Source organism: Lagenorhynchus albirostris, chromosome 11 (assembly GCF_949774975.1).
Source record: "Lagenorhynchus albirostris chromosome 11, mLagAlb1.1, whole genome shotgun sequence".
NCBI lineage: Eukaryota > Metazoa > Chordata > Mammalia > Artiodactyla > Delphinidae > Lagenorhynchus > Lagenorhynchus albirostris.
In genome coordinates, this window is record NC_083105.1 from 15030351 (window position 1) to 15056986 (window position 26636).

At 41.0% G+C, this 26636-nt stretch overlaps 1 protein-coding gene across 3 annotated transcripts; it reads left to right on the forward strand.

Annotated features, from left to right (window-relative positions):
• The first annotated feature begins 46 nt into the window (after positions 1-46).
• Positions 47-25035, forward strand: PRDM4 (PR/SET domain 4). 3 transcript variants are annotated; one of them, XM_060164307.1, is made up of 12 exons: positions 47-330; positions 3461-3594; positions 6168-6353; positions 7891-8685; positions 10941-11090; positions 12101-12219; positions 13175-13260; positions 14242-14369; positions 14996-15310; positions 16837-17005; positions 22294-22811; positions 24034-24225. In XM_060164307.1, exons 1-11 carry the CDS (start codon positions 320-322, stop codon positions 22604-22606), a joined length of 2406 nt encoding a protein of 801 aa, XP_060020290.1. In that variant the 5' UTR covers positions 47-319; the 3' UTR covers positions 22607-22811; positions 24034-24225. The 3 variants fall into 3 exon arrangements, with proteins under 3 accessions (XP_060020290.1, XP_060020291.1, XP_060020292.1); XM_060164308.1 differs by lacking the exon at positions 24034-24225 and having other exon boundaries at positions 16837-17113; positions 22294-22421; XM_060164309.1 differs by lacking the exons at positions 16837-17005; positions 22294-22811; positions 24034-24225 and adding an exon at positions 24958-25035.
• Positions 25036-26636: the final 1601 nt, after the last annotated feature.

A 26636-nucleotide genomic window follows, 5' to 3' on the forward strand; every position in this document is an offset into this window, starting at 1 on the left:
GCGAGGGGACGGGGGCTGCATCCTTCCCGTGTTTTGGTGACCTCCCTTGTCCTCCCCCTCAGGTTAGGTAGCCCCCCCTCCCGAAGCTTCTGGAGGAAAGGCCCCGGGTGTCCCCCGGCATGCCTTATCTCGCGGCGGGGTGCGCGGCCGCCGGCCCTCGGGAGAAGTTGGGCTGCCCCGGGCGGCCCCGGGGAAGAATGGCCGCGTTTGTGCAGCGGTTGTAAGCAAGATGTGGTAGCACGTGACCCTGGAACGCAAACCCTGATGCCGGTTCTCCACCACCCGTGTGCGCGTTCCTCTGACACTTGGCCCCCAGCAGATGCATCACAGGTGAGTAGCTTGGTGAGCTCAGCGTTGGTGACATCTTTGGAAAACATTTGGCAAATGAGACTTAAGAGTGCTTTTGTTTTTGGTGCCATTGGGCAGGTTACAGGTGCGATTGGCAAGTGGGTTTGTCCCAAAGGGAACAAAACATCCAGAAACCAGTATTGGGTTGAATATACTCTCATTAAATTTGATTTACTCCAAATGTGAGTAGTTGTTCCGAATAGCCATTACGTCGATTGTTGGCTCGTTGGACATCTTTATCCTTGCCTTTGAGTTATTTGCGCGTTTAATAATATTTTTATCTGGATTTCGAAGTGTGTTTTTAGCTCAAAACCATGTTTCATCTTGAATTTTGCTGGTTACCGTCTGGCTTGGCTGGTAATGTAGAGAAATTACGTTATTAATTGTGCAGGCTCCGTGTTAATGTTGAAAGTACTTTGTGGTACCATGCCACTACAGTACAGAAGTGTGCCAGAGAAATAGTTACATTTGGCCATTCTTTATGAGTCCTTTCATAGGCTGTATGTTGAGGATAAGGAAGATTAAAAAAAGTTCATCCAAATTACTGAAACTGTCCATTGCATTTGCAAAGTGGCTGCATTTCAGTTAGCTTCTTATGTCATTCTAAGAAAAAGTCGTAAGATCAACAAATGGTTCATACATAGGTCACATAAACTAGAGAAGATGAAGGATATGATTCTACAGTGAATGCATAGGGAAGAAGAGCGAGCTTAGTATCTTGATTCTGGCCCTTCTCCCAAGATTGCTTCCTAGCATCCCATGTGAGAAAAGGAGCTAGAATAGACTTGCACTTTGGAATGAGGGAGTCTTTTGAGGCTCATACTGTAAATTCCCTTCATCTGCTTTCTCTCTGTGGGATACTAGTTACCTTTGGTTTATGGCTGCTGAGATCATCACATTTTAGTGACTCACAGCAAAGCAGAAATCTGCTGAGCCTCTCACATTAAACTCCGGTTTGAACTGGTTTGAGAAGGCCTAAGAGTCAACCTAGAAGCACCGTTTTGATTTTCATCTTGAGATGAGGTGCACAGATTAATACTCAGAAATTTTTCATCATGGAATTTGAAGCTACAGACTTTTAATTGTACTTAAAATAATTATCGTAACCATTTTTTGTAGGTCATTACTGCTCCAGTGGTTCTAAAGTTTTAGTTAATGTTTGTAGCTATAAAAAGTCACAGGAAAAGTCTGTTTTAAACCACCCCAAACCCAGAAACCTTCAAAATTGTTAGCTATCGCTTCTTTAGGCTATAAGGATTTTTGCATTCTTTTATAGCATAATTAAATACTGTTATTAATGTGCTGTCTTTCATAAGGTGTATCTCATTTGCCATGTGATGCTAGTTGTCTTTCTAGTAAAGATGAGTTTGCATTGCTTCATCCAAATCAAATACATATTTCAGAATGCCTACTCTTTATAGGGTATCGCCCTCAGCTTTGTACACTTTATTAACGTCTGGGAGCCTAGTTGTATGAGATACCTAGCCCGGAGTAAGGTTGAAGCTTATGGATAGAGAGTAATTCAGGAATAGGTCTATGTGGGACTTTAAACATACTCCACAATATAAATACACAGATCATAAGTGTTGGGACTGTAAAAGGCAAAAAGTTTCTTTTATTGTAATTGTCTTTTTCTAGTCATAGTTAAGAGTTTAGATTTCTTAAATTAGGCAGACCTGGACTTAAATGCCAATTCTGCGACTTACTAGTTTCTTAAATTAGGCAGACCTGGATTTAAATCCCGACTCTACCACTTACTAGTTAATGTAATTTGGGGTTAAGTTTCTTAGCCTGAGTCTCAATTTTCTCATCTCTAAAATGGGATTAAGAATAATACCTACCTCACAGTAGTTATAAGGATTAGGTGAGGTAATTACATGTTATCACTTAGCCCAGTGCCTAACACCTAAAGTAAGGGAGTAATAAGTATTAGTTGTTATTATTTTCATGTTGATTGGCAGCTGATACTGCCATTTTTCAGATTAAAAACCTATTAAGTTTTGCCTTCACTGCTAAGGAGTGTGTAGACCGATTTGGTTCCCCTTCCTGTTCTTCACCCCTCCCATGTACATAGGTGCACGCGCATGAACTTGAATCACTGATAACTCAGTATAAGCATTGGAGGTCACTGGTGACCTCCTTTGGATAGCCTGTTGGCTGGCCTCTTGAAGTTGTTTATAATATGGCAGTCTCTAAATTCTGACATAGGAACTAATACTTACTGATAACAATCTCTAGTAGTATCTTATTCAAATCAGTATACTCTTATTCTAATGGCTTTGTCAATGGCACTACAAGATGGATTTTATGGAAAAAGCAGTTCTCAGATTCTTCAGCCAAAAATGGTCTCTAGATAAAAAAAGTTTGGTGCATTGAAAAACTTCTTGACAGTATTTTGCAGCATGATCTGTGTTATTTCATTGCTGTGTGATTTGGGGCATATGACAAGCCCTCTTTGAGCCACTGTTTCCTTGGTTACCTTATTTTGTAGAATTGGTGAGCAAATATGAAGTAATTTTTTATAAAGTAGCTAGCTTGCCTAATGAACCTTGATATGTGGAGGATATTACTAAAATTATTGATTATTAAGGTATCTATACAGAATTTTAATAAAATGCTGATCCATGGAGAAGATATGGTGCTTCTTTATACGATTGGTAATCTAATTCACACCCAGTATCACTTAACTCCTGGTAAAAGGAATTAGTAAAAATTCTTTGAGTAAGTTAAAACAGACTGTCTATAAAACTCCTGGTTTAAAGTAATAAGTCGGTTGGAGAAACTAAATACTGTGAAGGAAAAAACTTAGGTGAATTTAAAAAACAAACCCTTGTTGCCAGTGTGCTCTAAGGATTGCAAACTTTGCTTTGGATAGTGTGCTTAGGGTTTGGAGCGAGGCACACCTGAGTTAAATCCTGTTTCTGCTATATGATGGCTGAGTTAACATCTCTGAATCCCAATGACACTAGTTATCAGGGAGCTGTGAGCATAGAAATGAAGTCATAGTTGGTTAAGTCCCATTTCCCCACCTCCATTGTTTCAGGTTCTTCAGTACCTTAAACAGTCACTGAGGTAATTTTTTGCATAACTGGTTGTGTCTGCTCTTTCTTAGGATGAATGAAATGAACCTGAGCCCAGTGGGGATGGAGCAGCTGACTTCATCCTCTGTGAGCAATGCCTTGCCAGTCTCAGGGAGTCACCTGGGGTTGGCTGCCTCACCCACTCACAATGCCATCCCAGCCCCAGGTGAGTGGTAAGGGAGAGTGACTGAATTTCAGCACTTAATTGCATTATCAGTTCTAAATGGAGCCTACAGGGGGGTGAAAGCCCCTTTAAGAGTGGAAGGGAGAAGCCCAGCAGGTCTAAATGGTGGTTCCACATGTGGCAGCAATTTTCCTAGAGTACTGAAGTCCTAGTGGATAGAATAGGAGTAGCGGTTTTTTTTCTGGTTGTTCTCTTCTTGGGTTAGTGGCCTTTTGTCTGTAGAGCTGTAGTTGATTTGACATTTTATCTAGGGTTACCCATTCATCTGTTTTCCCCCTTGGCATTCTGTCCCTGGGTTATTAGGAGAGAATCAAAGTTACTGTAATAACTATTCCTAGAACACATGGGAAATTCAGCTTTATTTTCTATGGTATCAAACTGGCAACAGCTGCAAACACACCAGGCCTAGAATTATGGTCAAAGAGGAGGTTTCAGAGATGGAGCTCCTACGTAGAACTCCCCCTGAGCCTCAGTACTGGGACAGAATAATAGTATAGGAAAAGCTCATTTTTCCCCATCGCTGTACTTTTAAAACCTTGTTATCTGGCTAGTTCAATTTTTTCTTTCTACTGAAATAGAAATGAAACAAGTAAGCCATTGAGTCTTACAGTGGCAAGATAGTGATTCTTCGGTCTTTGACATTGTAATGTATTGGATTTTATCAAAGTAAGAGTTAATGTTTAAGAGTATTTTAAATCTATTAAGTTGTTTAGTTCTCTATAGAGAATTACCTGCTTAATTACTAATATGCAGCCGTTAAATAAGGTTTGTCTAAACTAGGGTGTCTTCACATTTCTTTTAGTGTCCACAAAAGAAATTTTTAAAAAAAGTATTACTTCTTAACTCATTTGATTATCTCCTAGGCATTCCATTTAGTGGACACTCTTATTGAGGAGGAAAAACCTATTAAAAAATACTGCCACTGGCAAAAATAATGCGAATCAGCACTGCCCAAGTTGGTGATTGTTCATTATGATACGTAGGCACAGGGTCACTTTAGCACTTGCGGATAGATACAGTCCAAGGTAAATATAAAGTACAAATTTTTAAAAATCATGAAGTACAGCATATATACAAAGATTATATGAAAATATGTATGTACAGTTTTACATTTAGCTTTACATTAATTTCCAAGTAGAAACATTTTTTAAAAAATGAATTAATTAATTTTCTTGGCTGCATTGGGTCTTTGTTGCTGCGCCCAGGCCTTCTTGTTTTTGTTTTTGTTTTTGTTTTTTGCGGTACGGGGGCCTCTCACTGTTGTGGCCTCTCCCGTTGTGGAGCACAGGCTCCGGACGCGCAGGCTCAGCGGCCATGGCTCACGGGCCCAGCCGCTCTGCGGCATGTGGGATCTTCCCGGACTGGGGCACGAACCCGTGTCCCCTGCATCGGCAGGCGGGCTCTCAACCACTGCGCCACCAGGGAAGCCCCCAGAAGCCCAGAAGCATATCTTTTTTTAAGTGAAACGTTCTCACCATATAAAATGGAAAATATAGTAAAGTGCAAAAATAAATTTAAAAACTCTGGGGACTTCTCTGGTGGCGCAGTGGTTAAGAATCCGCCTGCCAGTGCAGGGGATACGGGTTCAAGCCCTGGTTCGGGAAGATCCCACATGCCGTGGAGCAGCTAAGCCTGTGCTGCGCCACAACTACTGAGCCCGCAGGCCACAACTACTGAGCCTGCACTCTACAACTACTGAAGCCCGTGCTCCGCAACGAGAAGCCACCGCAATGAGAAGCCCACGTGCTGCAACGAAGTGTGGCCCCTGCTCGCCACAACTAGAGAAAGCCTGTGCGCCGCAACAAAGACCCAAATAAAGAAAGAACGAAAATTCTTAGAAAAACAAACAACTGTTCTATCACTACTCAGAGACCACTCTGAACTTTGATATATTTCTTTGATCTTTGGTATGTTTCTTCCCATTCTTTTTATCTCTAATAATTTGTTTTCTTAAATTGTATTTAAACTAGGTTTTTAATTGTAATTAAATGCTTTGATACTTAAGAGCAATAGACAACTGGATGATCAAGTTGGCATTTTAAAACTAACTTGACTAAATGTAGGACTTGTTTGTGGATGTCTGCACAACACTACCTGTGGATGTAAAGGGCTGCTAGGTGAGATTTTTGCCCATTGCAAAAACCTTCCTAAGAGTTGAGCAAGTGATTACAGAATTTTAAAGTACTTACTTTTTAAAAAAAAATTAATTATGGCTGTGTTGGGTCTTCGTTGCTGCGAGCGGGCTCTCTCTAGTTGCGGAGAGCGGGGGCTCCTCTCCATTGCGGTGTGCGGGCTTCTCATTGCAGTGGCTTCTCTTGTTGCGGAGCACGGACTCTAGGCACGCAGGCTTCAGTAGTTGTGCCTTGCGGGCTCTAGAGCGCTGGTTCAGTAGTTGTGGCGCACGGGCTTAGTTGCTCCCGCGGCATGTGGGATCTTCCCTGACCCGGGATAGAACCCATATCCCCTGCACTGGCAGGCGGGTTCTTAACCACTGCGCCACTAGGGAAGCCCTAAGATACTTACTTTTAATGGAGAAAAAAAATTTTTTTTTGTAGGGCTGCCAGTGGCGATTCCAAACCTGGGTCCCTCCCTGAGCTCTCTGCCTTCTGCTTTGTCTCTCATGCTCCCAATGGGTATTGGGGATCGAGGGGTGATGTGTGGGTTACCTGAAAGAAACTACACCCTACCTCCACCACCTTACCCCCACCTTGAGAGCAGTTACTTCAGAACCATTCTACCTGGTAAGTGTTATAGTTATTCAGGAATTTAGGAGAAAGAATTCAGCCAGCTCTTAACTTCAGTTCTTGAAGGCTTGAATAACACTTTTTTCTGTTTGTCACTATTAGACATTAATCTTTGTGGGAAAAAATTGTTCATATTTATGTACTTTTCCTCTTAGAACATATAGATAACATATTAACGTAGCAGTTTGACTAAGCTTAGCCTCTCCCGCTGCGGAGCACAGGCTCCGGACGCACAGGCTCAGCGGCCATGGCTCACGGGCCCAGCCGCTCCGTGGCATGTGGGATCCTCCCAGACCAGGGCACAAACCCGCGTCCCCTGCGTCGGCAGGCGGACTCCCAACCACTGCGCCACCAGGGAAGCCCTAAGCTTAATTTCTTAATGGCACATAAACAATTTTTCTTGTCTCCTCTAGCATCTCCTTGGTTCAGTTTTTATAATTCTGCAGTTGTAATACCTGTCAACCACATGTCCTGCTTACAAGTGTCATTGTTTATTATAAATTAAAGTTTATTGAATTTTTATTCTAGAAGTATTATATACTCATTTCAAAAAATTTAGCAAATAAGGAGGAAGGGGAATCATTCATAGTCCCATCATCCATCTTTTTGGTGTACTTCCTTCCTGTCTTTTATTTTTATGTATAGGTTTTTACTGTTTTTCATAATTAACACTATATAGTACTTTCTATACAATTGTGTACCCTTTTTTTTACTTAATATTTTTCTCTAGTTTTACATAGTTATTTTTCCCAACTGCTGTGTGGTTTTCATAATTATCCTTTTTAATGATGCATTATATTCTACTGAGTGGATATTCCGTGGTTTATTATATCTTTATTGTTGGAGAGTTTTTTCCAGTTTTTTTAATAACCATATATGAATGTCTTTGTGTATAATACTTAACAAAATACATTTAGGTGAGATTACCATAAGTGGAATTTCTTGTGCAAGAGGGTATGAACATTTTTGAGGTTATTATTGTAGATACTTTCCAAAGAGGATTTAGAAATTTAGGCTCCTACTGGCAATGCAGCAAGTACCATTTCACCACATCTTCATAAGCACGAGTGTTCAAATATTTTTTTCTGTTTTAATAAAGCAGGTATAATTGTGACTTGTTTTGAATAGAGCCTAATGTTTTATGATAGTCTAATAAGTTAAAAATTATATTTAATTTTTATTTTTCACATGGAAAATCTTTTAAATGATTTTACCTTTTAACTCTTATAGAGCAGATTTCAGCATCTTAAGACTCAGGAACTCCAGCCATGTATATATTAAAGGCAGCATTTATAAGTGATTAATTTCTAGTGACTTCAAAGGAACATAGTTAATTTTTTATGATTTCTGAGTTTCACAGGAAAAACTGAATTGTGGTATATGTATGTTGCTATTTATAAAGTATATAGATATCAAACCAAAGAAATAGGTAGGAGATTATTTTAGTTTAGTTACATTTGTAAGGAATTTGGAATTCTTTATATTTAAGAATATACTGAAAAATTCCTGATATCTCATCTTTTCCTTTTCTCAGGCATTTTATCTTATTTAGCTGACAGACCACCTCCTCAGTATATCCACCCTAACTCTATAAATGTTGATGGTAATACAGCATTATCTATCACCAATAACCCTTCGGCGCTAGATCCCTATCAGTCCAATGGAAATGTTGGATTAGAACCAGGCATTGTTTCAATAGACTCTCGCTCTGTGAACACACATGGTGCCCAAAGTCTTCATCCCACTGATGGCCATGAGGTGGCCTTGGACACAACAATCACTATGGAGAACGTCTCTAGGGTCACCAGCCCAATCTCTACAGATGGAATGGCAGAAGAGCTCACCATGGATGGTGTTGCAGGAGAGCATACCCAAATCCCAAATGGCTCCAGAAGTCATGAACCTCTGTCTGTGGATTCTGTGAGCAACAACCTTGCAGCAGAAACTGTAGGACATGGTGGTGTGATACCCATTCATGGGAATGGCCTGGAGCTCCCTGTGGTCATGGAGACAGACCACATTGCAAGTCGGGTCAACGGAATGTCTGACAGTGCCCTCAGTGACTCCATCCACACCGTGGCCATGAGCACCAACTCTGTAAGCGTGGCACTCTCTACCTCACACAACCTCGCCTCCCTAGAATCTGTTTCCCTCCATGAAGTTGGCCTAAGCCTAGAACCTGTGGCTGTCTCCTCCATCACCCAGGAGGTTGCTATGGGGACAGGTCATGTAGATGTGTCTTCAGACAGTCTTTCTTTTGTACCACCTTCACTGCAAATGGAAGACTCCAATTCAAACAAGGAAAATATGGCAACCTTGTTTACAATTTGTGAGTGTGCTTAGCCTTTTTCTTTTGGAGATATTGATAGAAAGGGCCATCATCCTTAACAGGTTTAGTCACAAAGTCAGGTGTTAAGGGAGTATAGAAAGTAACTAGACTTTGGAACTTTTATTTGCCTTTGTATTGTCCTTTGTATTAATGTGGTGCCTTTTCCTCAGGTAAGCCAAACAGTATATAGACATTTTGTTGGTTCTTATAGCATCTTCCTGAAGTAAGGAAACAGTCATTTCTGTATTTTACAGGTAAGCTTAGCCTAATAATGCTTAAGGTATTTCCCAAGATTTCACAGATAGTTAATTATAGAAGTAAATTTCAGTAAGGTATTCTGTGTGACATGCTATTTGCTTTTTCAACATAAGACATATTTATTAGATCACGTGTAATATAATTCGCATATGCATTTTAAAGTGTACAGTTTAGTGGTTTTTAGTATATTGACAAGGTTGTGCAACCATCACCACTGTGTAATTCCCAAATTTTTATCGCCCCATAAAGAAACCCCATTAGCAGTCACTCTCACCCCTGCCCCCCATTCTCAGGCAACCAATAATCTACTTTCTCTGGATTCGCCTATTAGACATGTCATATAAATGGCATCACACATTATGTGGCTGTGTCTGGCTTCTTTCCAGCATAATGTTGGGATGGCTCATCCATGTTATAGCATGTATTAGTACTTTATTCCTCTTTTTGGAAGAAGAATATTCCATAGTATGCATATACCGCATTTTGTTTATCCATTTATCTTTTATGAATATTTTGTTTCTCCTTTTTGGCCATTATATTCAATGCTGGTAGGAACATTCACGTACAAGTTTTTGTATGAACATATGTTTTTAATTTTCTTGGATATATATTAGGAGTGGAATTCCTCATTTTGAGGAATTGCCAGACTGTTTCCCAAAGTGGCTGCACCATTTTACATTCCCAGCATCTGTGTATGAGGGTTCCATTTTCTCTACATGTTTGCCAAGACTTTTTTTTTTTAATACCCATTGTAGTGGGTGTGAAGTGGCATCTCATTGTGGTTTTAATTTGCATTTCCTTAATGACTAATGATGTTGAACATCTTACATGTACTTATTGGCCATTTGTATATCTTTGAAGGAAACCTGTAAGCATTTTTTGCAGTATGAATTCTGAATCTCCTTTGTTTGAAGAGTTAACATGGTTTCTTGTTAAGAGCATTGGAGAATAAGTTCTCATAGAGTGTAGGGGATCTCTAGTCTGATATTCAAAGAATTTTTAATCAAGTAGTACTCGAAGAAGTAATATATTATTACTGCTTTGGCTAAATATGAAAACTTACTGATATTTTATGCCACTTAAGCAGTAATTTCTAATGGATTTCTTAGGAGAAAAAGGCACCTAGAAGGCTGCGATTCTAAGGTTTATGTATTTACAACTATTTTGTGAATGAATTTGGAAAGTTTGAACACAATCATTGACTAAATAGGGTCATTAATACTACTGTTAAGGTAGCAGTGAGAAAGGAAAGTAAAAGAATAGAACAGAAGATTTATAGAGAAGGAGGACACTCCTGAGCTTGTAAAAGTGAAGTTACAGTAAGCACAGAAAACAGAATATGAATTCAGCGTTTTTTCTGACAATGCAAAAAGACCGCATGAACAATAAGAATTAAGAATGTTAAGCAAATATGTCTGCAAGAATATGATTCACCTGCTGTCCCAAAGAGCAGGTTGCATATTTTTTTTGTCTTAAGAGCTTGTCATCAAAGCGTGGTCAGCCAGTTTGTTAATAGTGAAGCAAAAGAGAGCAGTGGTGCAGCTTGCTGACTTTGTTGTGCTCTGTTGTCATCTCTGTTTTGGCTTTGCATCGCTACAGCATTTCAACTCAGTTTCCTCTTATAGTTTGGTAGAATTGGAATCTTTTGGACTTTAGAATATCATATCTCAAGGTATTATCTACTCAATGCAAGGAATAATATACTTGATTCTTGAAGTAATGTAGGCTTATTTTTTGATCAGTCTTTCTCTTACGCATTGAATAGAAAACTTGTCCAGTTGGATCAAAAGAAAAATATCAAATGTTGCTGAAGAGAGATATAACAGTGGATATATATTTTAGTGTAAGAAAGTGGTTCTTTGATCAGAGAATTTCTACTAGAACCTTGCTTTTTACTGGTTACATTTTAATAATATGTATTTAAATAAAAAAGCAGGTGGTCATTCATTTGCCTGCTAGAACTGACCCCATTTATGTCTCAAATTTCCCATCTGCAGGGTGCACTCTCTGTGACCGAGCCTATCCCTCAGACTGCCCAGATCACGGACCGGTGACTTTTGTTCCTGACACTCCAATAGAGAGCAGAGCGAGGCTTTCTCTCCCAAAGCAGCTTGTTCTCCGCCAGTCAATTGTGGGAGCAGATGTTGGTAAGACCCTTGGAACCATAAAACCCCATCAGAGGTTCTTCTTCCTTTGCAGGGTGAAGTTGTAAAAGTGGATGTGTGTAATTTAGTGATTATTTGGTTGATCCAGAAGTCAGTTTATAGCTGAGATTTATCCTTTTACGGAATATTTGTCTTGTCCAGGGGTGACAGCATTACATCAAGTTGAAAACTTTATTGGAAAAGTTCCCCTTTCTTAGAATCAGAATTGAATAGAGGAGAGAATCCTAGCCTGAGTCTTTGAAGACTTGACTTTTATTTTCAGCTGTATCATCCACTATCAATAATCATAACAAAGCACTCCTTGAAACTTAGTTTCTTTTATAAAACATTGAAAATTCACCATTGATAACTTCTTTATCACTAAAGATATTTACATTAGATGTTTGTAAATTGCCTAATACTCCTTAGGAAAAGGTAATAAGAAATGTAGACTGCCAAAGTATGCTTATCCATATTGGAACTTCACATGGTATCTGAATCACTGTGCCATTCTTCGAAAATACAATACTAGGTTCGTTATTCTTTCAGGTGTAACTTAGGCATGGGTCAACTGAAAGCAATAAACAGCTTAGATAGTAAAGAGCAGTGCTTTAAGCACAAGTGATCTTAGAAGTTTGATTTATTTTGTAGTAATTGCTTTACTTTTTTATGATAGAATGATGTTCTCTAGTCTTTTTTATGTATCAACTCCAAAATAACGTATTTGGAGGGACATGGTTTGGTTCCTTGTGTATAAAAATGGTTCAGGAATTTCTGATACTGCTTCTTACTCTGCTTATTTCTTCTGAGCCCCTGTCTAATCTGTTTATTACTTTTTCCTTATTTACAGGATAGGACCCATAAGACTTATCTACCTCTCAGGAGTGCTAGAATATCAGTAGTACTTAGGTTCATTGAAAATAAGATTCTTTGTATGAGTTAAGCTACTCTCTTCTCTATCTGATTAGATGTTTAAATCATTGATTGTGTAGTTCATGTCCTTCCACTGATAGGTGTATGGACTGGAGAAACCATTCCTGTGCGGACTTGCTTTGGGCCTCTTATTGGCCAGCAAAGTCACTCCATGGAAGTAGCAGAATGGACAGACAAGGCAGTTAATCATATCTGGAAGGTCAGTGTTTATGAAACTTTTCTATGACTTTTGGTTGCTTTTACTGTAATGAGGTAGTTAAAAACTTAGCCAAGATTCATACAGTGCCTTTCACTTATCAGTCATTTAATAGTACATTCTCTCCGTTCTTAGTAGCCAACTTATTATACATAGCAAAACATCAGATATTGAATATGGAAGATAAACTGTTTTAGTCTCCATTTTGTTAGATAACTCAACGATTATTCATTTTTATTACTTGTGGCAGCTGAGGCCATGGACTTTGTTTATATGTTGAAAGTCTTATTTTGTAATCAACTAAAACATTCCTCAAATATTTAGCTTGGGAAACAATTCTAGAATTGGAAGCTAAGATTATTTCTCTAGTTTTCTAACGGGGCTAGAAGGGGCTAGAAACTTAAGTTTTTGATATAAACAGCTATTCCTATAACATGTTTATATAGAATTTTAGTCAATAGGTTGAGAATGATACCTGCAAAAATTGAAGTAAGGGGGAAATGGGTCTTGTGATAGTTGGAAAGGTAGAGTGCCACTGGCATTGGGGACTTTAATTGTGGTATCCAGGAGTAAACACAGAGGAATGCTACGTGCACTGGAGAAATAATGAGAAGAGGTGGTTCTCTGACCTTAATGTCCATTCATGTGGTAGGTGGTGAAGACAAGCGGACTGTTTCTTATGTCTTTTCCAGTCAAGCCAAAATGTGAATAATCAAGAGCAACATGATTCTATACACTGAGCACTAACTGTAGGTCTCTAGTGGTCTTTATTGTACTGCTGGAAATAGGGGGACTGGTGAAATGACAAACATTTGAAAAGACAACCATGTATTTTCACACTGACTAGGAAAGTTGGTACCTAGTGCAAAGTAAATGAGATTATTGCTAGACTAAACTTAGTAGCATTGTGTATCACTTTTCAGTTCATCTGATGTGTATGTTTGCCTTTTGTTGACAGATATACCACAGTGGTGTCCTAGAATTCTGCATCATTACAACTGACGAAAATGAATGTAATTGGATGATGTTTGTGCGCAAAGCCAGGTAAGAGTAGACTTGGATGAAAGAAATAGTTACGATTCAGATGTTTTTCGGTAGGAAGCTTTGAATAAAATAGGGAAGAATCGAAGAATCCAAATGACAGTGATATCTGAACATACCTTAAAGCCTAAGACTTTTCACCTTCTTCACCCCAGTAGTTGTTGACTAAGGGTTATTATAAATCAAAATATAAGAAGCTATCCTTGTTTTATGAACAGTTTATTCAACTTACTAATGCAGTAAGGAATGATACAATTACCATTGACCTTGCAAGTGGGTACCTTTTTTTTTTTTTGCTGTATGTGGGCCTCTCACTGTTGTGGCCTCTCCCGTTGCGGAGCACAGGCTCCGGATGCGCAGGCTCAGTGGCCATGGCTCGTGGGCCCATTTGCTCCGCGGCATGTGGGATCTTCCCGGACCGGGGCACGAACCTGTGTCCCCTGCATCGGCAGGCGGACTCTTAACCACTGCGCCACCAGGGAAGCCCGGGTACCTCTTCTTTATATTAGCTATTAGTCAACCCCTTAGGCTGCTGTTGTGGTTAATTCTTGTTCAGCTATCTATTTCTGTGTCTTTGTTATATTGTTTTAAGACTTTATTTATTTTTCTTCCAGTAACAGACTGTAGTATTTCTGACTATAAAGGACGATATTGAAGTAAGAATTCTGTTTCTATGCAAGTTACTCCTAATAGGTAGTATAGGGAATTAGAGAAATGACCCAGAGAAATAGTACATCTAAGTTTTCATATAGGATTTTGCTGTAGGGATATGATGTGTTTAGTGTATATTTCAAAATTAATATGCTTGATGGGAGTTCCCTGGTGACCTAGTGGTTAGCATTCTGGGCTTTCACTGCTGTGGCCTGGGTTTAATCCTTAGTCGGGAAACTGAGATCCCGCAAGCCTTGTGGCACAGCCAAAAAAATTTTTTTTAATTAATAAAATAAATTTAATATGCTTCATCTGTTAAATGTGATGACTTAGGAATCGGGAAGAGCAGAATTTGGTGGCTTATCCCCATGATGGAAAAATCTATTTCTGCACCTCACAAGATATCCCTCCTGAAAATGAACTGCTTTTTTATTACAGCCGGGATTATGCTCAGCAGATTGGTAAGTTTATGTAAGACTTGTTTGCTATGAATCTAGCATAGTAAAAGCACCAAGGACCAGTAGTAGAGTTTTGGGAATGATTTACATGTAAGCTGAAACAAATCCCATACCTTTGTATATATAAAAGCAGGATATTACCCCATGTTAAAAGTGTTAAAATCCGTGAGATTCTTCATAAGCTAATTGTTATTGACCAGACAGTATGAACTTTTGTGTTAGGACTTTGATTTGTGGAATTTGAAGTTCCTATGTTCCTTTTGAACCATTACAATTTAATTTCATAAAGGACAGCAAAGCTTCTTGAGTTGGTTTAACCTTCATAGGCTTTTTCTTGCACTGTGTCATGATAACAAGTGATGTTTAGGAGTTTGTATGCTACAAAATCTTAAGTTTTTTTCCTAGGAAAGGTGCCTTATAATCCGGTATTTACCAAGTGTTCCCTATGTATGTGCCTGACACGCTATCTGAGATGCTGGGACTAGAGCATTGAACAAGATGTTTTAATTTTACAGGTAGTGGGCAAGCTGGAAATTTTGGTAGAAGGGAGAATTATAAGCAATAGTTACTAATATCAACAAGTTTTTAAATTTAAGTGTCAGGAGACATTGAATAATCTTTCTCTTAAGGTGTTCCTGAACACCCAGATGTGCACCTCTGTAACTGTGGCAAGGAGTGCAGTTCCTATACAGAGTTCAAAGCCCACCTGACCAGCCACATCCATAACCATCTTCCTAGCCAGGGCCACAGCAGCAGCCATGGGCCAAGCCACAGCAAAGAAAGGAAGTGGAAGTGCTCCATGTGCCCCCAAGCTTTTATCTCTCCTTCCAAACTTCATGTTCACTTTATGGGTCACATGGGTATGAAGCCCCACAAGTGTGATTTCTGTAGCAAGGCTTTTAGTGATCCCAGCAACCTGCGGACCCACCTCAAGATACATACAGGTAAGTTGTGTTGGACCATCAAAGTGGAATTTTGAAAAATTAGAAATTAGTAAGGCCTTGGCAGCAAGATAGTCTTGCAGGTAGAGTTGAGATCAGATGTTAGAAAGAATCCAGCTGGCTGTCAGCAGGACTTTTTTGGGTCATAAATCTTGGTGGGATAACTGTGCCTCCTCAGAGAGTATTACTTCTCGTTATTAAGTTGCTTCACTTTCCAGGTGCCCCCACCATAGTTTGAAGGTGACTGGAAAAATGCAGTTAATAATCAGGAAGTTGGTGTATGTGTTTGGGCCTAAAGGGAATTCTACAGAAACAGCCTGAGCCTCCCATTAGAGCTCACCCCTGGTCACCAGCCACAGCCAGTTTCTTTCCTTTGAATATTGCTCAGTAAACACTGCCAAAATTTGTTGAGTTTCTATTTTCTAAACTCCATACAAACCAACCCCTTTCTCTTAGCACTTACTTTTTTCACTTACTTTTTTACTTTGCTATAAAGTAACTGCTTTAGTTTTGTTTTCTTGGCTGGGTCATTCATTCTCCAAATCTTTGAAAGTAAAGCTTTTCCTCATTCTTTTCCATTAAGACTGAGTAGTTGCAGCAGAGACCATATGGCTCACAGAGCTTAAGATTCTGACCGACCTGTAAGAAAAGGTTTGCTAACCCCTGACTTAGAGTAACTTTCTTTTTTTTTAATATAAATTTATTTATTTTTGGCTGTGTTGGGTCGTTGCTGCGTGTGGGCTTTTCTTTAGTTGCGGCGCGAGTGGGGGCTACTCTTGGTTGCTGTGCGGTGGCTTCTCTTGTTGCGGAGCATGGGCTCTAGGTGCACAGGCTTCAGTAGTTGCGGTGCGTGGGCTCAGTAGTTGTGGCTCGCGGACTCTAGAGTGCAGGCTCAGTAGTCGTGGTGCACGGACTTCATTGCTCCGCGGCATGTGGGATCTTCCTGGGCCAGGGCTTGAACCTGTGTCCCCTGCATTGGCAGGCGGATTCTTAACCACTGAGCCACCAGGGAAGTCCCTATTTCTGCATTCTTAAAAGGATTTTATTTCATCCCTGGTTTATGAGGTCATATTAAATGTTTTAAAAAAGAATACTAAAATGTAGGTTGTAAAAATATGTTTGCTTATAGGCAAGTACTAGATTTCATGAGTTTTTTAAAAAAAATAATTGAATTAAGTTGGGCACTGGGGTTATAAGTGATTTTTTCTCCAGAGTTTATATCATGTGTTAGCTATAAACATTAAAAAGTGTGTGTGGGTGTGGGTGTGGGTGTGGGTGTGGGTGTGGGTGTGGGTGGGCAGGCAGTCCTAGGAGGTCAGATTTGTTAGCTTCACTAGCTTTAGTTGCAGAATATAAATTCAGTGGCTCTGAGTGGCTCTGGGTAGACAGTCCCAGAAAGTGAAGTTCCAGTTTACAGTCAGTTCTGTTTTATTCCTGCCTCTGCTACATACCCATACAGTGTGCCTCTTCATCCTGAGAATGCTCGTGGCAGTTTTATTCATGGTATGGTAATTCGGGTTGATGTGCAGGTCAGAAGAACTACAGGTGCACTTTGTGTGACAAGTCTTTCACCCAGAAGGCTCACCTGGAGTCCCACATGGTTATCCACACGGGCGAGAAGAACCTCAAGTGTGATTACTGTGACAAGCTGTTCATGCGGAGGCAGGACCTCAAGCAGCACGTGCTCATCCACACACAGTGAGTCGCCCGCAGCCCAACACCCCTTGGGCGGGGAACGAGGCTTGTCATCTGTCTCCTGCCTTGGCACCCGTCGGTGCCTCCTGTGTTCCACGTAGCCAAGCAGAGGTTGGAAAACTAATGTTTTGGTTTATCCTGGAAGATTTCACTTGTTTGTTTTTCTTATTTTTCACCTCTACTCTCTGTATTTCCTTTTTTTTCATATTTTCAAAACATCATTTCATTAACAAGTTTCTAAGTACCTCCTTGATGCCCAGCACTGTGCTAAGTGGTAAAAATACAAAGATGAGATGGTCCTTGGATTTAAAGAGCTTGGGGAGCATTAAGAGACAGAAGAGTAATTGCTATACTGTGTTGCAGATGTCAGGGTAAGCGCTGGGTCCTGAGAGACCAGAGAGGAGGATCCAGCCCAGCCTGCAGTGTCCTGGGAAAGTGTCCTGGTAGTTTGAGCAAGCATTAAAGGAGATAAATTAGAGTTATTCAGGGAGACAGTGAAGGGTAAGGGATGAGAATACTGTTCTAGACAGAGGAAACGGAGTATGCGAAAAGGACTGTGAAATGCAAGTGTTTCCTTTTCTTTTTTTTTTGGCTGCGCGTGCGGCATGCAGGATCTTAGTTCCCTGACCAGGGATCGAACCTGTGCTCCTGCAGTGGAAGCACAGAGTCGTAACCACTGGACCACCAAGGAGGTCCCACTAGTGGTTCTTTATAGTTAAGAGCATTGGGTGTATATGAGAGCGAGGGAGAGAGAGGCAGCAGCCAAATCATAAAGAGCCTTTTATCCAACTAAAAAAATTAAATTTCATTCTGGAAATAATGGAGAGTCACCGAAGCATTTTTCCTACCTATGTACCAGGAACTATTCTTTGCTTTGTGTGTGTGCGTGCATGTGTGTATTTTAATTATGGCATAAAACACAGATTTTACTGTCTTAACTGTTTTTAAGTATATAGTTAGTAATGTTACGTGTATTCACATTCTTGCACAGGCATTGAAGGATTTTAAGGGAAAGAATGTCATGGTGAAATGTTCTTTTTTTTTTTTTTTTTTTTGAGATGTTCATTTTATAAAGATTACTCTGGCAGCAGAAAAGGGTGATTGAAGGAGGAGAAGGCCAAGTATTAGAAGACCTATTAGGATTTTATTGCATGGATCCAAGTGTAATTAATTGCCCAGCCTGTTAGTTACAGTAGTAGTAGAGAGAAGAGAACAGATTTTGTGGTCCTGAGCTTTTAGCAAGTGTTAGAAGAGGGAGAAAACATTAGCTTGAATTATTATTTAGAAATCCATAAAAAATGGAAACTTTATATTCTTATTACGGGTTTTAGATAAATATTTTGCTTTTATACCAGCTCTTTGATTCATAGCCACAGTGCAACCTGAAACACTAAAACATCCAAGGAGTCTGGATCTACATTCCAAACTCTCAAAATGACCTTTTAAAACAAAGTTTTCATTAAGTGGTTTCATTCTTAGTATGAAATTTTAGAAATTTGACACACTAATTATCAAATATTAGATATGATTGTACATAATTAGAGCTGAAAGGATCTCTGGGATCATTTAGTCTAGCTGCTTATATTAGTCAGCTTGAGCTGCCATTAACAAAATACCATAGACTGGGTGGTGGCTTAAACAAAAGAAATTTATATTAAACTTCTGGAGGCTGGAAGTCGAGATCAGGGTGCCAGCATGGTTGGGTTTTGATGAGGGCCTTCTTCCTGGCTTGTGCATGGCTGCCTTCTTGTGTCCTCACATGGTGGAGAGAGCGAGCAAGCTCTGGTCTCTCTTCCTCTTCTTATAAGGGCACTAATCCCATCATGGGGGTCCCATCCTTATGACCTCATCTAAACCTGATTACCTCCCACAGGCCCCCACCTCCAAATACCATCACATTATGAGTTACAGCTTCAACATACCAATTTAGGAGTGGGGATGGGGGGATGACAAATATCCAACCGATAACACTGCTCATGATAATCAGCTGGGAAATGTGAAAAACAGTGATTGGTGCCAGGGCCCCAGCTCCAGGGATTCTAATTTAGTTGGTCAGGGGTAGAGCCCTGGCCTTGGTATTTTTAAAAAGCTCCCCAAGTGAGTCTAATGTCCAGTCAGTGTTGCGTGCTACTCAGTTGATCCAAATCAAAGACTTGTTTCACAGTATCTCTGGCAAGTGGCTATATTGTTACTTCTTGAAAACCACACATAAAGAGGAGTTATTATCTTCCTTGACCTTAACTTTCTATTCTTTCAAGTGATGTGTAAATTTGCACTTGCTTTTATGGTAGCCATTTCACAGCATAATGAAATAGAAATTATTTTGAGATTAGTCATAACTGCTTATCTCCTTTTGGGGTGGAAATTGGCTTTATCAGATATTGACCAGTGAAAGCAGTTTTCTTAAATGTGGATCTGGACACTTTCTCATGATGACAAAATATAATAAGCCTCTGCCAAACTCCCATGGTATAAAAGTTGTTTTAGGACTGTCAAGACTTTATGCTAGTGTAAGTCATTCATAAAAGAAGCACCATTCACCCTATATATATATATATATATATACACACACACACATACATACACACACATTTTGGCTGCACCACACGGCTTGCAGGATCTTAGTTCCCCAACCAGGGATTGAACCCAGGCCCTCGGCAGTGAACGTCCTAACCACTGGACTGCTGGAGAATTCCCCAACCAATTTTTTTTTTTTTTTTTGCGGTACGCGGGCCTCTCACTGTTGTGGCCTCTCCCGTTGTGGAGCACAGGCTCCGGATGCACAGGCTCAGCGGCCATGGTTCACGGGCCCAGCTGCTCCGCGGCATGTGGGATCCTCCTGGACCGGGGAACGAACCCGTGTCCCCTGCATTGGCAGGTGGACTCTCAACCACTGTGCCACCAGGGAAGCCCCCCCAACCAATATTTTTGAATGAGACTTCCTATAGAGATCATTGGTAAAATTTTCAGTTGTTTGTATCTTTACTTTTAGGCATTTCAAAATGCATATGTTAGTATTGGAATTCATTCTATTTATCTGCTTAGAAAAGAGCTATAGCCCCTAAAGCCAAATGTAGGAGTTGGTCCTCTCCCAGTGTTCCCCTGGGAGTATAAGGCATGGACTTTGCCCTTCCTCTAAGAAAGGAACTTGAGAGTACGAGTGGGGCGCTTATTCTCTAGGTCGTTATTTTAGTCCCGTGGCTTTGTGATCTATATCCCCAGCCTTATATAACTAACCATTCACTCAGCATCTCTGAGTTCTGGATGTCCGCTAGGCAGCTCAAACCTGATAAGTCCAAACCTCAACTCTTCGTATTAACCCAACAAACTTGATTTTCCCCAGTGTTCACTGGCTCAGAAAATGATACCACCATTCATCCCAGTGGCTCAAGCCAGACACCTTGGAGTCATCCTCAACTCAGTCTTCCATTCTTTCCTTCATTCAGCTCTTGCCTGGTTGAGACCACCAGCATCTTTTTTATGGACAACTTCAGTAGTGTCGCAGCTGACTTCCCTGCTGCTCTTCTCTCTCCTCATCCATTCCCCAACACAGATATACACACAGGTGCCACGCACACATGCTGTATTCATCCACAGTGGCCAGAGTGATATATTTAAAACATAAGTCAGATTGTGCACATCTCCAGTCGTGATTCTTCATTGACTAGAAGTCCCTTCATGATGTGGTAGTGGTACTTGACTATGTGTCCCACTCCATCTTTTATTGCTTTTCTCATATTGTTCTATTTTACCCACATTGGGCCTCCCCTTGCTACTACTTCATACTGAACACAGTCTCAGGGCCTTCGCACTGTTCTGCCTCTGCCTAGAAACTTCTCCCTCTGGATATCTCCCTGTCTCCCTCCCTCACTTCATTCAGGTTTCTGCTTAAGTTTGTCATTTCCTCAGAATGGCCTTCCTTGATTATCTCATCTAAAACAGGACTCTGTCACTCTTACCTGGCTTCATTTTTTTTTAATAGTATTTATTACTGTCTGATATCACATTATATATTTTTAATTTGTTTATGGTGTGAGTCCTCCACTAGAATGTAAGCTCCATGAAGGCAGGAACTGAGTTTTCCCTGTCCTGTAGCTCCACAGAATTCTTCTCTGCCACGTCCTGCTGGGAGAAGGTGGTAGAAATGCTAAGGAAACCAGGCTTCAGAACTTTCCACTGCACCCTCACACTCCATCAAGGATTTTAACCCCCTTTTATTTGCTTCACATATTGGACTTTCATTAAGACGTAGGCTTCAGCTGCTCAAAAAAAGAGTTAAAAAATTCCTGCTCTGTGTGATCCCTAAGTTTCTTTTCAGCTCTAAATGTCTAGGCCAAGTTTACTCCACCCTTGACACTACTGACATCTTTAGCCGGATAATTTTTTGTTGTAGGGGCTACTGTAACACCATAGTTAGATACCATTGTGTATTGGTCAATTGGCAAATGTTTTCAAACTTGAGTTTTCCAGTTGGTAAGAATGTGGGGCAACGGGAACTCACAAATGGCTGTTGATGGATGTGTATATCAATACAGCCATGTTGGAAAACAGCGTAGCATCATCTAGTAAAATTGAAGATGTGCATATCCTTTGATCCAGCTATGCCTCTCCTGAGTATATGCCGTAGAGCAGCGGTCCCCAACCTTTTCGGCACCAGGGACAGGTTTCATGGAAGACGGTTTTCCCACGGATGGGGGACGGGGATGGTTCAGGCGGTAATGTGAGCCATGGGGAGCGGCCGATGAAGCTTCTCTTGCTCACCTCTGCTGTGCGGCCCGGTTCCGAACAGGCCGTGGACCCCTGCCCTAGAGGAACTGATGTGTATGCAAATCCACACACCAGTGTAGAAATGTTCATAGCAGTCTTGCCTGTGGTGATAAAGAACTGAAAAGCACCAGAATACCCATTAACAACAGACAGAGCCAGTGCCACAGATAAGTTGTGGTATATTTGTAAGTAGCTTACCGCCGTGGAAGGGAGCAAACTACTGATACAGCAACTTGATTGAAATTCAGAAACATCATACTGAGTGAAAGAAGCAAAACACAAGAGAGATACATACAGTACGATCCCATTTACATAGAGTTCTAAACCAAGCAGAATCAGTCTATGGTGTTTAAACTACAAATGGTTTATGACTCTTCTATATGATACATCTCCTGTTAAAAAAAGTTTGATTCTACTTGGGTAGAGCTTCTCTGACAAAGGTCTGAGGTTGTGCAGAATAAGTGTGTGCCTCAGTTGTCATTTGTAACCCCAAATCAAATGTTTTTTTCTTGTGTTCCTCTTAGAGAACGCCAGATCAAGTGCCCCAAGTGTGATAAGCTGTTCTTGAGAACAAATCACTTAAAGAAACATCTCAATTCACATGAAGGAAAACGGGATTATGTCTGTGAAAAGTGTACAAAGGCTTATCTAACCAAATATCATCTCACCCGACACCTGAAAACCTGCAAAGGGCCCACGTCCAGTTCATCAGCGCAGGAGGAGGAGGAGGAAGACGACTCGGAGGAGGAGGAGCTCGCGGACCCTGTGGGGGCAGAAGGCTGCCGGGTTAGCAGTGCTGTGTATCCCGCAGACGAGGCTCTGTCTACACATAAATGAAAGGAAAAGGAGCCAGCTGTTTCGGATGGAAAATACAAAAGGGAAAAACACACATGACCAGTTATCCACTACCGTGCTTTTTATATAAAATAATTTCTGATTTCCTTCCAGCCAACAGTCAAAACAGACTAAATGGGAACGGATAAAGCACTTATAGAAGAGTATCCTAATGAAAACACTTTAAGAAAGATTGAGAAAAGAGCACGTATCCTATTTTTAAGTGGCGTATGGGGAGGAAAGTGTCAACTTTAGAGATCTTTTTTTTTTTTTTTTTTTTTTTTTGCTGTACACGGGCCTCTCACGGTTGTGGTCTCTCCCGTTGCGGAGCACAGGTTCCGGATGCGCAGGCTCAGGGGCCATGGCTCATGGGCCTAGCTGCTCCGCGGTATGTGGGATCTTCCCGGACCAGGGCACGAACCCGTGTCCCCTGCATCGGCAGGCGGACTCTCAACCATTGCGCCACCAGGGAAGCCCTGAGATCTATTCTTTATTTACATAATTGGGTGATACATTTATGCCTGAGTCAGAGCTGCTCTCTGCCCAAACAAATCAGATTTATTTTAAATTCTTTCATTATTCCATTTTTCTCCCAAGCCACTGATTTGGTAGCACTCTAAACTTGATCCCTGCCTTACAGTCGTCCTGATTATGGTTCTGGTGTTTTGTTTTATGCAGACTTGTGACTTAAGCTCATCCCAGAATGGATTGGAATATAACAACGTAAGCTTGTTACTCTTGACTGCAGCTAACAAGTTTAAAGCACCACCTACCTTAATCTCTCCTGGCTGCTTGGGAGTTTAGGGTAGGTCTTGCTTCCCAAAATTTCAGCAGGTACCTAGAGGACAGATAAAAAAGGGAGCAGCCAGGCAGTAGGCACTGATGGAGAGAAGAAAAGGAGAGATGCCTGGGCCACTGTCCAAGCAGCTAGCTTTGATTGAAGCTGGGGTAAGAGATCTGGTGGTTGTTCCTTAGAGGTCTTTGTAGGTTTAGACATGTCTCTGTCTCCAGTGAAGCCTCCAGCACCCAGACGAAGGGGATCTGGGGGTGTAGCAAGCCAAGTAATGCCTGCTGCATCGTCTCCTGATAACAAGGACATGTGGACTCAGCTGGCAAAGTGGTACCTTGGCCCAGGGAAGGAAGGAGGGAATGATCCTTCCTATCTGGCTTACCCTACGAAAAGGATCAAGACACCATTAAAACGTTGCCAACTCAGAATGACAGATGACATATTGGTGCATTTGCAAGATTAGGCCTTCCCAGTTGTCTACAATGAAGGACCTCATCAGTTAAGCATGGTGGATGCCAAAGGATTTGGGAAGTGCAGAAGGTTCAGTGGTCACCACGTGGGTGTGTTTCCAGGGTCCCAGCCTAATTCATCTACCCATCTGATCTTTTCACCTTGTCTCTCATGCATCTCCTGCTTTCAGCAAGAAGCAAACACATCTTGAAGTTGACGGTTGATGGAACATGCTCTCCTGCTCTAAGGCGTGACCTCTGGGCTGGAGTAGAGAGAACCTTGGTGGGAAGGTTTTGCTGCTAATGTATTTATGGAATGAATGTATTTCATTCAAATCTGTATTCCTCTAGGAAGGATTAAAATAAAAACTTTTTAAAAAATACGATTCCTCTTGTAATCTCATTTTGTGGACGGAGAGGAATGAGTCTTTTTAGGGAAAATGAGATACAACTTGAGTTTTTTTTTAAGGTCAGAAAGTATTTCCTAAGTACTGTAGCTTTGAAATTATATTTTCGCATGCTTCTGCATAACAGTGCTTAAATAAACTATGCTCCCTGTGTTTCCAGCTCTCATCCCTGCCCTCTTCCTTCCTAAGGTGGTGCCTTTACTTTGCTGTCTCCTTGGAGAACTACAGGTCTGCAGTTGAGGGAGTTGGTGAGGTATGGTGGTTAGAGGTGGCTGTCAACACTGGGCCATGAAGGCTTCATCAGGGAGCTCTGGTGGGACTGAGGCAACTCAAATCTCAGCCTTTTGAGCTGGTAAAGGCATCCTGGTGGCAGCGACTCCTGTCCCCAGGAAACTATCGGTGCTAGAACTACAAGCACCTTTCTCCCTTTAACTCTGGCTCACGCTGGGTTAAATTTCTTCATTTCCAGGTGCTAGTTGAAGTGCTGCCCAAGATAGATAAACCTTACATAAAACAGTAAAAGGGGAATTCTGGGAAATAGTTTAGGTGAAAATGTAGCTGTTGTTGCTTGCTTTACAACTGTGTCTTCCATTTTTTTTTTACCTCTTAGACTTAAGTGACACATTATAAGTCATTCTCACAAGATGAGTAAATTAGTAGCTGCCCCTTTGGCAAGATTTTACTCTGAGCCTTCCTTGCCCATTGCAGGTGCCCTCATCTGTTGCTGCTGCTGGGATCAGTCTGCTGTTGGGTAAATGGTCACATTCAGAGGCAGGATATTATGAGTGTGGGCTCTGTAGCCCTGCTGAACGTTCTCCAGTCGGGGCTTTGCTGCACGATGGTTTGGAAGCTTAGTCAAGTATGTAACCTCTCTGTGCCTCTTTTTACTTAACTGTAAGCAGAGACTACTAACAAGAGTTCCCATTTCATAGTATTGTTTGATGTTCATTCATGTAAAGGGCTGGCACAGTGCTCAACATACAGTGAGCACTGGCTAATATTCTTTAGTTTTAGGTTATCCTAGCACAGATTTCTATCCTTAAAATATGGCTATTCATGACCCAAGAAGTCCTAGATTTTAGTGAGACAAGTAAAACTGACGTGACTTGAGTTTTCAAGGCCAAAGCCTAGAAACTGTTTAGTTTGCAGTCTTCTTGTGGATCAGTATATGTATGTTTGCTGTTTCCTACCTTAAAAGGCGAGTTTCAATCTTGCATGTGTGCTGAGTTCCTCCGTACGTCAGAGGGCAAAGAGGTGACAGGATCTAGTCTGCTTCAGCCTTTTCAGCCTATTGACCTATATTCACACTTGCTAGTGTGTCTTGAGGAACATAAACGTTGCCAGAGCTATCAGCCCCTTATTAAGTATGTAAACTTGTATTACCTGATCACCAAGCTGCATCTTAGAGTCAAACACTCAAAAACAACTTCAGGTATATAAATGATAGCATCTATTTTGGGCAGAATTGTGTTCCTTCAAAATTCATGTATTGAAATTCTAACCCCAGTACCTCAGAATGTGAGTGTATTTGGAGATAAGGTCTCCAAAGGAGTGATTAAGCTAAAATGAGGTCCTTAGGGCATACCTTAATCCTGTATGACTGGTCTCCTTATAGAAGAGGAAATTTGAACAGAGAGACCCAGGAGGAAGATCACGTGAAGACGCAGGAAGAAGATTACTATGTGCAAGCCAAGGAGAGAGGCTTCGGAAGAAACAACTCTCCTGACCCCTTGACCTTGGACTTCTGGCCTCCAGAACTGTGAGAAAATTAATTTCTCTTGTTTAAGCACCCCCCCGGCCCCTGTCTGTGGTACTTTGTTGTGACAGCACTGGCAAACTAAATACTGTCCAACCGAATAGACCATCTTTATGGTGATTGCTTCATAGAGGAGCAGCTTCCAGAGTAGTGATTACAGCTTAACCTCAGTTTTACAAATCGTGAGCAACATAATGGCAGTAACAATCTGTAGTGGTGTGTTTTGCCACTGGCAGATTTCTGGACTGCTGAAAGGATAGATTTGCTCCTCAGCTATGTTTTTTTCCTTTGCTTTTCTTGCATATACACACTTGACAGTCATGAAGCCCCCAGGCCTATGTCATCCTCAGATAAGGACAACTTTCTTTCAAAAACCATATATTGGCAAAAACAAAACCAAAAAAACCCCAAAACACTTATTGAGTGCTGGTACAAATTAAGGCATTGTAAAGGGACAGAAAAATGGTTAGAACTTATGCCCTTGTCCTCTGGAAACTCAAAATTTTGCAGAGATCTGAATGCACAGCTGGATCACCTGAGGAAATGAGAAAAGTCAGGTGTCCAGGTCAGCCCCAGGCCTACTGATGAGCCTCCTGGGCTCCCCAGGTGATCCTGAAGCAGTCCACAGGAG